The sequence below is a fragment of the Aptenodytes forsteri genome, unplaced genomic scaffold, assembly GCF_000699145.1.
Source record: "Aptenodytes forsteri isolate BGI_AS27 unplaced genomic scaffold, ASM69914v1 Scaffold8, whole genome shotgun sequence".
Classification (NCBI taxonomy): Eukaryota; Metazoa; Chordata; class Aves; order Sphenisciformes; family Spheniscidae; genus Aptenodytes; species Aptenodytes forsteri.
The window spans coordinates 4,089,768-4,104,076 of NW_008796218.1; the positions used below are offsets into that span (position 1 = coordinate 4,089,768).

Sequence of the window (14,309 nt, forward strand, 5' to 3'; positions counted from 1 at the left end):
TTTGATGCCTTTTTTTTAGCTTATTGCTCAAATACTATGTGTTATCTATTGACAAGGGAGATGAACCCTTTTTTAGCTTATTGCTCAAATACTATGTGTTATCTATTGACAAGGGAGATGAACCCTTTTTTAGCTTATTGCTCAAATACTATGTGTTATCTATTGACAAGGGAGATGAACCCTTTTTTAGCTTATTGCTCAAATACTATGTGTTATCTATTGACAAGGGAGATGAACCCTTTTTTAGCTTATTGCTCAAATACTATGTGTTATCTATTGACAAGGGAGATGAACCCTTTTTTAGCTTATTGCTCAAATACTATGTGTTATCTATTGACAAGGGAGATGAACCCTTTTTTAGCTTATTGCTCAAATACTATGTGTTATCTATTGACAAGGGAGATGAACCCTTTTTTAGCTTATTGCTCAAATACTATGTGTTATCTATTGACAAGGGAGATGAACCCTTTTTTAGCTTATTGCTCAAATACTATGTGTTATCTATTGACAAGGGAGATGAACCCTTTCTACTTCTTTTTCTGTGTTTTTGACTATATAACACCTTCTCTGAGACATGTAGTCTCAATACGTATGTATCAGCATACATGACTTGTTCTGCCATAAACTCATTTCCTTTCTCATTCTTGTCTATGTTAGCCTGGAAAGTAACATCTTTTGTATATCAGAAGCATTATAACCTTCATTCTTTAAGAAAAGCGTTTAATTTAAAACGCAGTGAATGAGCATGAGTAGACACATACCATAAGCTTTGTTTAACTGTGAAGTAGATTCCTTGCTCCTCAGTCATTATTGGCCTAACTCTTTTTCTAGTTTTAAAGTTATGTTGTTTTCCATTAGCTGAGGATCTATCCAGGAATAATTTGTCCTTGCCTGTATTTTCTCTCTCAGTGCTACATGTATTGCCCTTACTTAAGGAACTAAAGAAAACTGTAAAAGCTTACGTTGATTGAAAAAAAAGTGTTGAAGTGGCTTGTTTCTGACAAGGAAAATCCTTGATGAGGAGTATCTTGGGCATGAAGTACGATTGTTAGAAGCACGAAGAGCACTGGCCTCAAGGAAAAAAGAGCCCCCGTCAAGCACTGAAACTAAGAAATTCAAATCATAATGCTCATTTTAGAAACTGGAGGATACATGTAGGCTCCTTAGTATTACAGACTAATAAATAATGCTTTCCACTTTTACCTGTTTGAGATCCTTCTGATGTAAGAGAATAGCCTATGTTTTCACATTGTATTGTTTCTTTGCAGGAGTCAGAGAGTAGTAAGTTATGTTCCCTATATTCCTTCCGAAATACCTCTACCTCACCAAACAAGCCCGACGAAGGAGGTCGTGACCGCAGTGAGCTAATGACCAGTGTTAATTTTGGAACACCAGAACGCCGCAAAGGAAGCCTTGCAGATGTGGTGGACACACTGAAGCAGAAGAAACTAGAAGAAATGACCAGGACTGAGCAAGAGGGTATGTGTTGGATAAGACCGATAGTTTCCCCACCCCCAAACCCTACAATTTTTATGGCATAAAGAATGTGTTGGGTATCAAGAGCCAGAAAATTGCATAATTGGCAAAGGCTAGGATAAAGTTATTCACAGGTTACCATGGCAATGGTAGCTTGAGATCCATTAGGGATTTTAGACAAATATGCCAGTTTTTTAAAACTTTCTAAATTGGGTTAGTTGTCTGTGAGTCAAAGCAAGAATGTCGGTTTAGGTGAAAATTCAACTCTTACTTGAAAGGTTATGATGAATTCTTAACTGGTTGTAGAGTTGTGAGGGATATTCTTCAGTGGTATTTGTTCCTTTTCTTTTAAAAGATAGATGTTTATTTTAAACAATAGGAATGAATAAAATATGAGCTGGTTTGTTTTGTCTTAGAAATTCTCATCTTTCATCACCTTAATGACCCAGTATCTGTGGCTAGGAGAATGGGAAACAGTTTTAAGTGTAAAGAGTACCTAGTTCTGACCTATATATGTAGAATTGTGGCTGAAGAAATAAATTTTTTTATAGTCTGCTCAGATATTGTTACAAGTGTTAAAAGAGAGAGAGAAAAATGAGGACAAATCTTTGAACTCTAAGGCAGTTTATGTATTCAGTCCTTATTCAGGTATTTTCATCGACTTTGCTAAGATTTTGGCCTTGATAGGAACTAACAGAACTGGAGAATGAGTTTATCAGTATATGTGTGCACATGGTCAGGGTCCACTATGAAAACCTCTGCCCATGTCAAGTAGTATGAAGTCTTGGTTCATTCTGCAACAACACCTTCTAGTCTGTGAGCTCATACATGAGTTTGAACCAGGGAAGATGCAAGAGCAGGAGGCTCTGAAATAGATAAACAGGTGTGGAGGCATCTGTGTGGATTCTGCTAGTTAATTTACCGGTGGTGTTTTGTGGCATTAAAAATAACCCAGGAAGAGTATTTGTAACGTAGTAGAACCACAAGGCAGTAGAACTTTGTGATCCCTTTTTTCTTTGAAATATGAATGAGTTAAGAATGATTTTACCTCCTCAATTTCATGGTATGGTCATAGTGCACTTCAAACAACGCACTTTAGGATCCCTTGGCTCCATGTAGCAATGGAGATTTCAATTAAAATTGATGCTGTTACAATAATATGTTTAAATATGGGATAAAATCATGTAGGGATGGAAGTAGGCTTTCAAATTTCTTGGCATAATTGTTAAATGCCAGCACATAGATAAATGTGTTCTATAGGTGTCCTTTCTGAAGCTGGTGAAACATCTCTAAAGAGAGAATGTCCCAGATTCTTTACTACCATCTGTCTGTTTTCAGCTGTAAAGATCACTCTTTGAAAAATTGCTTTCTTAGATTTGGTGGTTAGACTAGGAAAACTATTTTAAATGTTACTTTGGCAAAGTTGTTTTTTACAGTCAGTAACAGTCGTTCGACACTCCATGCTAATCAAAGGTCTTGGCTCATACTTTGCTGCGGGAGTATACAAGTTGCTCTTGATTATAGTGACACCACAGCTAAGACTTTTCCAGGAGTATACTGAATGGTGTGTTAATAAAAATGTGCATCAAAAAGTTTAAACATAGTATCTTACTGTAAGGATTCAAGCATTTCATAGCTTATTTTTGTATGAATTCTCAAGAATTTTCTGCACTTCCTCTGTATTAGTATACACTATTTGATTTGAGAGGTATGTGCACAGCAGAGACATCCCCCTCACTGAGTTTGAGCCTTCCATGCTGTATGTTCTCACCAGCTGTGAAATAGAGGTAATTTCTGATCTATAAAATAATTTTGCCTTTTATGGACCACATTATACTGGAAAACCATTCTAAAGTCTGCCTGTAAGTTCAAAGGTAATTGACTGTATCTTCATGTTAAGTTCTTTTCAATCCATCCAGCATTTTCTGTAGAAAAAAAGGTCAATTCCATTTTACAGAAATAATTAATGAACATCTGACTGGTACCATATAAACTAACATAGAAAAATCATTAAAAGAAAGATTGGAAATTCTTCAGGATGTTACACTTAGGAAGTTCAATGGTTTTAAGCTTCTGTGTAGACTAGGAATACCAAAATTCTTATGACAGGTTTGAATAGCTATTTCAGTATTCAGAGGTTTCTCTGAATTAAAGAGAATTAAACTCTCCATACTTGTTTGATTGGAATAAAATAACATTTTAAAAATAATTACTATTTTAAGACTCTGATCTTTGTTGTGACTGTGGGTGCTGCAGCTGACTCAGTGCAGAGTCAGTTGGAGAAATAAGGTCTGAGATTATGAAAATGTTTTGCCATTTTGTAGTCTCTTTTAAACAACCTAATTAATAGCCTAATCACACATGTACCATACATGATGCTCTTTAACATCTAGCCTTTAAAATAGGTTTATATGGAGTTCTTTTCTTAAAATGGTATGCAGCCAATGCTGTTGAGGAGCCCTTTGTGTAGTAAGTCCTGATCTGTCACAAAATTGCTTATCCAAATTGAAAAACACCTGCTGAGTTTTGAGCAAATAGATAGCATAATATAATTGCTTTAATGAATGTAATGGGGAAAAGACATGTATTTCTACTGTATACTACTCTGTAAAATCTGTGGGGCTTGAAGTCTTGCATCACTCCTATGAATAAACTAATAGTACATGTTAGCATCTTTTATAGGGAGGAGCTCCATGACCATTGATGTAGCTGTGGGAATTGGGCTAACATAACGGTCAAGTTAATTGTAGAATTAGAAGTGGAATAAAGAACTCAAGAATTCCAGTCATCTGCTCTAACCCCCATGCGAGTACAGCAACAAGTCTCTTTTAATGTTTTTATAGTAACTTTCTGGTCCATCGATAGGATCTGAATTTGAGTAATATGAGTTGCTGGTGTCAAATACTTAAATATTTTGTGGTATACCTTCAGATATTAGGTGACTGTTATGCTTGTATATACTACTTCTGGTCTCTGTTGTACCTCATAACATTGGGAAAGAAATACATACTGAAAGACTTTATCGTGTCTAAACAGATATATTTAATCAGAGTCCTTTGGCTTCTGAAAATAAGTTGTCTAATGAGAATTTCATCTGAGCAGCTGTGACTGAGGAGGTCAACAGGCATTGCCTAAGAGAATATGGCCCAGCTGGTTAAATCTGGTTGTTGTAGTGATTTAAATGGTCAAGTGCTGCTTGTAATCCAGGACCGTCTGTTTGTAAAGGAAAGAGTGAGTGCTTCAGCATAATGTACAGCTGTTTTAATCTCTCTTTAATAATAGTGCTTCAGCCAGTGTCATGTCTTGTGTATAATACTGGGAACATGAGCACCTCATACAGGACTGAATATACCTTAGGTATGTTTTTAGCATTATTTGTAGTTTGAACAAAGATTACCAACATCACAGGATAAACAACATCTTTTGACTTCATGGTCCAGTGTTTGCATACTTTGTACACTAAGGCATTCCTGTGTTTTAATTTGTAATGATTTGGAAATGAGAAAATTGATGAGAAAATTGTAACTGGGGGAAAAAAAATAAAGAATGCTACAAATATTTAGAGTTAATTTGAGTATGTAAAGACTTTGCTGACATGTGTTCTCATAAGACAGAAGAGGTCAGAAATGAACAGGTGTCTAATTTAATCAACAACACTAGACTCTAGGGCCTCTTGGATGACTTCAATATATTCATCATCTTAGCTTTTCTATGAGCAGAAGGATTGTTTTACTGGCTTTTTTTCTTTGGAGGTATCCTCCAGTACAATCAAGTATTAAATCTCTTTACAGCTCAGATGAAGAGTTTATGTTAGATAGTATGGTCAGGCTGCTTCTTTCCCTTTCTATCCCCCTTCAGTAAAAGACCTTTCTTTCAGAATATTGCTTATATTACTGTTGTGAGACAGATTTACATTGCCTGGGCTGCCTGAATTCTAGGCTGAGAATTGGCTTCCAGACAACTATCCTACTGTATTTCACCATAAGCCTCTACGAGCAATAATTAGTAGTACACATCTTGTCTGTAGCTAGGAGAGCAGATTTCCCCCTTTCAGATCTGGAATGCTAGGTTGGCAGGTCAGCTGGCACTTCTGAGCTGGAAACTGGGCATGTCATTTCTGCTAAGTGCTAAGCCCTCATTACTCAGGGCCTGGATTCCTAATTCACTTTTGACCTTGATTCTGAGCGATGTATACAGTATCGTTTTTCAACCAAGCTCAGTTCAGAATTCTAGCACAAGCTTTTTATAAACTGCTTCCCATTCTTGTTTCCTCCTTGAAGACCACAGTTGAACATTCAGAGATCAAAGATTTTTATGTATGCATGTTGGAATAATGAACATCTATATAAAGAGTAGTATATTCATAAATTTCTGTCTACTCTCTGTCATGTGCACCTGTTTGTACTCTCTCTCTCTATGGGTGGATATATGTAACTCATGGTGATATGTAATATGTCTAAATATATCTAAATTAAAAATTAAGGATTCACATGTATTATTCATTTTATATGCAATTGGGAAAATCTTACTACGCTACTCGGTAGTGGTGTTTGTTCTGATTTTGTGTTTTGTTATTTTTTTCCTCCAGTTTCATTAGTTAATAATAATTGAAGGCTTTCTTTTATATTGACTTAAAATAGATTAACACTTCCCCTATAAAATTTTCTATCATGCCAGTAAGAACAGTATACTCAAGTATTGCGCACACAAATATGTACATATTTCCTGTTGACTTCACTGGGAAATACAGAAAGTTAAACTTTCACATACTGTGTTTTATAACTGGACACTGGTAAACCATTTTGGTTGTAATTTTATGCAGGTTTTTTTGTTGTGTTGGGGGTTTTGGGGGTTGTTTTTTTGTTATTGTTGTTTTGGGTTCTTATTTTTTTAATGGAATCTGTGTGTGTTATATCATATTAAATGAATAGATGGTTTCAGTTTTGTATTCTTTGTTTTAAGCCTGCCACAGCTGAGAACAGACAGAGTTCAGGCATATACACTTGTTTTCTGGTATAGTTTTAAGCACAACCTTTGAGGACATTAGGTGTCAGGAGTTCTCTTTTGTGGATCAGGTCTAGAAGTGAACTACTGACCATCTGTGGTCAATGAATATTTTTGAAGGTTCTTCAGAAGTTTTACTGAGATTTAATTCAAGTTATCTGTCTTGTGGTGTGCTCTATACCCACACTTTCCACTGATGAAGGCGTGATCCCTGGCTACCCTAATACACCTGGCATTTATAGACCCCTGTTCTTTATTCTTCGGTTTTCTTGATGGCTACAGATATTTTGTTGTGTTTCAAGGCTTTAAAAATGTTACTGGGATTTGGTATTAGGATTATCCAAACCAATTGGTAAAAATGAATTAATACTACTGTTCCATTTTTTGTGATACCTATGGAATTCTTAAATGGTAACTGGGGTTCCTCTCAGCTAGAAACAAGCCCTTTGGATGTGAAAAAAACACCTTCTTCAAAATCCTTTCATCATCTTTGACAAACCTGGCCACATCTGCTAGGTACCACCCTCATGGTGTTTCCCTTTTCTTCTTAAAAATCATTTTTGGTAAGCAAATTCAGAATCAGTTATGTATATAGTTAATTTAATACATATCTTTCACTTGCTTTTTGTTAGAAGCCATATATAGTAGCATCTAGGCTGAGGAATTTTTCTGCTAAGCTCCAAACATGCTTCCAAAATAAAAACACAAAAGCCCAAAAGTCCACACAATAAATTGATGACTCAGATCAAGTTAGAGGAGAGATACGAGGCACGTTTTCCTAAACCGCTGTTTTCTTGAATTACTTACCTCTTTACCATATAATTAAACGCAACTCACTGTCTCTCTTTTTTTTTTCATCCAAAGATCTTGGTAAAATCACATTGGTCACTTCTTTTTCTTGCAATTTATGTTGCTGTTCTAGAAAAATATATTCTTCTATTTAGAGAAGTTTTATAGATCATAAAATTTCTAAGAATTCATTTGTTGAAGTCTACAGTGAATTCCTGTGTCTTAATGTGTTAAATTAAAGTAATTTAGAACTTTTAGGAACATTACCACAAAGAAAGTGGTTTTTAGGGTTATTTTCCTGGCAACTAAAAAAAGATGCAGCCTAGTTTCTTTCTATCTAATGTACTTGATTTTTCTATCACAAATTCATTGTTGTTTGAAGCAGAAATAACTTTAATGAACTTGTTTTAATGACATTTAGAACACAACATATGCCTAGGTAAATATTTTTTTTTTTGCAAAGGCAGACCCAGCCTGGTTAACCATACTGTATCTGGTCATTAGTATTTTGACTCATATTTTTGTTTATCCTTCTAGGTATATGAGAATTTATGCATTTTTGATTATTTCCTGTCTTATACCCTTTAAGTTATTCAGAGTACTGTTTGATTAAATGCTATCTCTTTTTTTTTTTTTTAAAGACACTGGCACATGTTGTCATCTTTCCACCTTATCTTTGCATTTATTCTGGCTGTCTACACTACAATCTTGCCCAGTGTTGTAGCATTTGAGCATCTAGTCATTACTCACAGGTTCTGTATGGATTACAGTATAGTATTTCTTCAGCATTTTTCAGTATGTCTCATGCTACATTTGAAAGTTTCCCTTCAGTTTTCTTTGTTCTGAAATTTGTTCATGGCACAGAAATGGGGAACAGTACAGGCTTTTACATAGGTATCATGAAGAATGAGATCTATATGAGTAAGTCAATAGATTATGGAAACCATCTTTTTTGCTAAAAGGTTTTCATGTCCCTTCAGTTCTTAGATCTAATTCAGGATTATCAGCAAAATGTGGTGAGTATCATGGTAGCATTTTTCATAATAGGATCTGCTGGAAGTTGAATGGAAATAGCCACATGAGGACCTGTCAGGTGAAAATACACCTTGGTTACTATCAGACAGTTACCTATATGTAGGATCTATGGCATTTTATGGAGCTTCTACTTTTATGGAGGTTCTGTTTCCCAGTGCAGGTTGTTTTCTTGTTGAAGCTTTGTACCTCTGCACCTCCACAAAATTGTTGCTTTTGCTAATAAACAGAGTGGTCATAGCTTGAATCCTGATGTGGGGAGAGTCTGAAATTCAGGTCTTAATTCTGAAGATTGGGACATCCCTTCTAGCTATGATAACTCTTTAAAGTATTTTTGGGTAGATGTTTACTTTCACCGTTTTGAGATACTCACAGTACATTGAGGAAATGTCTTTATTCAGCCCTGAATATTTGAGATGAGTAAAATCCTTTTCATTAGAACAAATGGGCTTTCAGCCTTTCCTCATTGTCTCTGAACTTGAGCTGTAGACAGGGACAGATTATACTGAAACAGGCCGAGATCTTCTCAACGCCAGCATCTACTGACCATTCCAACCAGTTCCTCCCCAGTGACTGTGTTTTCCAATGTCTTACCTTCAGGGGTCATCTCATTCTTTAATCCAACTGTACCTCTCAATTCTGACATTGCCCACTGCTGGATACAATGTAATTTAATTTAATTTTTACTGTGTGATAAATTGTCTCCATGCTTCCATTTTTATATCATTTTCTGCACTGCGCTCCTCTACATTTTCGTCTCCTTTTTAGACATGGTATAAGATCTGCTATCTTTACACTGTCTGTATGTTATTAGTATTATGAAAGCATTATTAAAAAAGCATCTCTAAAATTCCAGTTTTTTCCTTAGGGCAGTAAGAAACAAGTTCAGTATGGATGAGTACAACTGACATTGGGCTCTGTGGTGAAGAATGTAAGTGAGCAAATAGCTGTAAAAATATGGAGAGTTGCTTCAGTTGCGTGATCTTGGCAGCAGAAAAATAAATTCAAACTTCATTAGTTTCTGATGTACTGTGACACAAACAACGTTATGATCAGATCATGCTTTAAAATGGGAATTGAAATACATTTTGTAGTCATCAGGTTAATAGTAGGATCTAGACTGCAGTACTTCCCTTCCTAAAATTGCTAATGTAAATATAAAAATATGAGGGAAAGATAGGGCTCGAATGTGGCCGATCTTGTATGCCATTGTATTTTCCAAGTTCTGTAGGGTGAATGACCTCAGATTTCTTTGGTGATGAACTTTAAGTTTTAGTTGGTCTTATTTGCTTTGCCATTCCTGCTGTTTTGCAACAGGGCCTAAAAGTGCTTTAAGTGCTTGTGACTGGGGTAATGAATGAAAATATCTTTCCAGCACTGAGAGTATTGCATTAGACTGAATAGTCACCTTACTTGTAAAAGCACTATTAGAGAGGGGCAGCTGTAAGTAAGGATAACGATTTGTGTCCAGTGCTTATTTACTGAAAATTGTAAATGTATTATTTATTGAGAGCTCTCCAGACAGTGCTTGTCAGAATAAAAATGTCAACTCTAAGCAAAATGTTATAATACATAATAAAAATGCTAGGTACGCACTTTAGAGATACAGCTAATTAGATCTGCTTTTCTTAAAGAAATGACAGTAAAAATGGTCAGCAGCATATACATTTTAAATGCTGATATATTCCTTATTTTTCTATATGGTATTTGGTTTAGATACCTTATCATTACTTAAAAATAATTTTGACAACTTTATTTGGTTGCCACAAGAGAGACAGAGGCATTCGCTGCCTGGCTGCACGAGGCAGCTACATGCTCAGGCTGTCTTGTTCATCTGATGGAGAGAGCAGCTACTCTCACCTCTGTGTTTTAGCCTGAAACTCCAAGATGCCACTTCTTTCGTGAGGGAAACCTGCCTCCAGTGGAAACAACAAACAATTATTAAGATTAATCTTCAGCCGTGCTAATTAATCCCAAACAAATATTATGTTAAGGAGACTAAATCCATTCAACATCGGTGTTACTTTTGTGTATTATTACAGACAGGTAAGACTTAGGGAAAAAAAGTAGTTCATTTTTTCCATTTAAAATACTTCTTTATTTAAGTATTTTTTAAATATATTTTTATTTTTCCTGAAATTTGTAATGGGAAGAATTTGAGCTTAAAAAATTGGGAAATCTTTTAGATTGTTTTATAATGTGAGGGAGGAAACTGGATTTTCAATTTATCCTTTTTATGAATAACTGCTCAGTTCAGCATCATAAAATTTAGGATGTCATCATTAAAAGCAGCTTTCTTCTTTCAAGTACATCAGCCAATACATGAAAGAGCCCTACTGTGTTTATTGCAATCTATCCATGACAATCTATCCATGTTCTCCTGCACTCAGTTTGCTGTCGGTTTCATAGAGCCGGAGAACCACAGAGTGACTGAGGTGGTAAGGCACAGCTTGTGATTGTCTGGTCCAACTCCCTGCTCAGAGCAGGATCACCTAGAACAGGTTGCTCAGGCCGGTGTCCCATCAGTTTTTGAGAATCTCCAAGGATGGAAACTCCATAACCTGTTCAGAGTTTGGTCATTCTTACAATAAGAAAGGTTTTGCTTATGTTTCAAGGGAATTTCCTATATTTCCATTTGTGCCCTTTGCCTCTGGGCCTGTCACTGGGCACCACTGAGAATAGTGTGGGTCTCTCTTCTTTACTCCTGCCATCAGATACTTACATACTGTCCCCTGGAGCCTGCTCTTTTCCAGGCTAAACACTCACAGCTATCTCAGCCCCTCTTGATCTGAAAGATGCTCCAGTTGGTTGTCTCGCTGGACTCTCTTCAGTATGCCCATGTCGTTCTTGTACTGCGTCCAGAACTGGACGCAGCACCCCAGGTGTGGTCTCAAATATGGTATATTTTAAGGCCTCTACTTCTGCACTGTAGGGCTGATCTGGTACCTTTAAAGCCAAGAAGGGCTTTATCATGAACTTCAATGGCAGTATGCTCAAGCCCTGTCTGAGTCCTATTCATCTGTGTAATTCATTTTAGCCCTGCATGTGTGCTCTCACTTCCCAGCACATAGCTGATGAGCACAAAGTGAAAACCAGGAACAAAATGTAATTCAGTGTTCTGAACTACATGTTTCTGTGCTTCATAAGTGTATTTTGGATTGTGATGAATCCTTCTAATTCCCATTTGTAGCCTTATTTACTCATGGGCATGTTGACCTCCAAAATGAAGCAAGAGTTAATAGTTGTTAATGTGTCAAAATCCTCCCTATTCTGTATTACTTCAATAACATAAAGAAGTGGTGGTGTTTCTGTAGAGTTCAGATTGTGATATTCGTTAAGAAAGAGTGCAATAGCCCTTGTTAAATATAGTCGTGAGGGCAAGTACTGTGTAAACATCTGCAGATAGCTCCTGTTAGCATTGCTCCGTCCTGACTAGCAGCACCCATTCTGCTGCAGTCTTGGGTTGGTCTTTAACATGGGCTGCCAATCAGTAAAGCCAAAATGTCTTGTTCTACAGCCTAGCATTTTGGAATGTATCTAATAGCTGTTTTCTTTTATTAATCATAATATATTTTTAGTTTTACTTACATAGGTGCCCAGAGTTCCTGGGCACAGTGCCCTGTGTATGAATGCCTGTTTATTTTCATCTTCCTTTTTGTTAACTGTTTTACTTAATGCTTTACATAACCATTTGCCATATTTCGACATGAAGCTATAATGCACTGCTGCCTGCTCACATTTCTTAAAGAACTTGATGTGATATCACCTTCTACGGTGAATCGTGATCTTCACTGAACCTAAAAAAGCCCATCTTGAATACTCTTCTGTCTCTTATTTGTTTGAAAATGTTGAGGCAAGCAGGCTCTTTCACCCATCTGGAGGAACTCTGAACACAGTCTAGAGAGCCTGCAGTGGCACCAAAAACATTGAGAGCTCTGTACTGAACTTCTTGTTAGTCTAACACCACCTTAAGAATGAATTCTGTTTGCATTTATGCTATGCTGTATGTGTTAGGGGATGTGCATGAGGACAGGGTTTGGGTCTTTCTACTCTATCTTCACATTTGCCTGCATTTTCAACGTTTAAAACAGCTCTGGTTCTCAGTGTAGGTCTTAGCAGTCGTTATCGTATCTTAAATATGTAACAAGCAGATTACTTTTAAATATTTACAGTGAAACAAAAACTAACACATCGGGCAGAGGTTTGTTAAAATGTCAGAAGAACTTGCTGTACTGAAAAATAAATATTGAACCAAGTTTATTCCTGAGGTGACTCTGTTAATTTCAATGGAATTACTGCAGGAGTAGTTCTGAAAAAACCTGTCTAGATTTTTGTATCATAATTTTAACATTTTTTTTACAGAACTTTGAATAGCCCAGAAGTAATTTTATAGATCTGGCATGTACATGCATCACTAAGTAAAATAAATTTCCTTTACTTTGGTTTCTGTTTCCTCTGTGGACTGTTTGTGTTTTTAGCTGTTTAAATGCAGTTCTTGCAGCTTTATTAATAGGTTTTGTTATATCTGCAGCTATCCTTGTAATTAAAATTTAATTGGAGCATTGGTTCCTCCAAGTTTCAGTGTATCTGTTGTTTCTGTGATATAATGATTAGACAACGTATCATGTCTGTTGCCTTTCTGTGTCTGTGTATCAGATAACACAACAGACAGTGGCCAGACATATAACCTCAAAAATCAAACCAATTTGTTAATGAACTAACAAGGCAATGTAGTAAGCATCCCTATTCAGTCATTTTCCCCAGCTTTCAGTTATTCCTTAGAGCAAGAGTAGCTAGTGCTGTATCAACAAATTATTTGATGACAATAATTTGGCTGATGAGAATACAAGGAAAAAGCCCCAATCTAATTAGAAAACACTGTATATTAGGTGGCAAAATGTGGCTAATATTTTATCTTTTATTGTAAAACTGCAATTTGCAACTTTTGGTAGTTAACGATTTTTATGTTGTGTGTCCCCCCCCCTCCATGCACACTAAATCATTAAAAAAAAAGGCCAAAAAGAGACTACAGGATTTGAAACACAGTGGCCCTGAAGTGATGGGAAAATGGCCAAGGTGTCACAGCTAATTTCTGACCCTGCTTTATGAGTTCTGCTGTTCCTTATTCCCCTTGTCAGTCTGTGAATCCCTGAGGCTGTACAAACTGGCCTAACATCACTCAACTCCAGTTTTATATCCTCTTTTAATAATGTTGAGTCTATTCTGTCCAACTTTGATTCAGACAACCTGCTTGTCTTGAAAAAGTGATATATTTAATCAGTGGCTCTGTCTCCAGCATAGCTCCCACTGTGTGAGACTAGAGCCAAAGAGTAGTGCAGTGGCCTGTCACTTCTGTTTGAATAGGTAATGTGGAGCCGTTCAGCCGAAGAGACAGGAGCTGGAACTGCTTGTTAGGACACATGATCAAAAGCCACTCTCTGCTTTCTGCCAATCAAGCCTCATGTCGCCTTGTGGGGCAGACATTAAATAGATTTTTCTGCCGTACACTGTGGGCACTTTGCCAGTTTGACATGTGAACTGTTACAAAAGATACCAGAGTTTCCACTGTTTGCTGACTGCTTTTAAATATTACCAAGTTCTTGCTGTCCAAAGTAGAATATTTTAAATAATGGATTATGATAAATTTCCACTACTATTAGGCAGTCTCCTTCCTGCTCCCAACAGTTCAAAGGTATTTTTAAAAACAAAACTGTAGGTTGGTTTCTGAAAACAAACAAGCAAACAAAAAACTGTTGAACAACCCTATGGCACATAGATTTGAACAACATGATTATTGTCTGAGAATTGCGGTGAGTTGTGGCTTTCACTGGTGCAATTTTAAATATTGTTTCTATTTTTGGTCTTTTTACATTATTTAATTAGATTTTCCTAGTTGAGATCATAGCACTATTTTATTAGTGTGTTTATGTGGAGGGATATTAAAATTGGCTTGTTTTGTAAATTAGGTTGAATTTATTTATTGTTTATTGGCTGTTGATGCAAACATA

The 14,309-nt window shown here is 36.3% G+C and overlaps 1 protein-coding gene across 9 annotated transcripts in view; it reads left to right on the forward strand.

The window, feature by feature from the left end:
* SOX6 (SRY-box 6) overlaps positions 1-14,309 on the forward strand; it is a 387,375-nt gene that overhangs the window by 160,047 nt on the left and 213,019 nt on the right. For all 9 annotated transcript variants that reach the window (XM_019474501.1, XM_009288777.2, XM_019474505.1 and 6 more), the window contains one exon: positions 1,269-1,479. In XM_019474501.1, the coding sequence (XP_019330046.1) occupies positions 1,269-1,479 (211 nt within the window). The remainder of the gene's footprint in view (positions 1-1,268; positions 1,480-14,309) is intronic.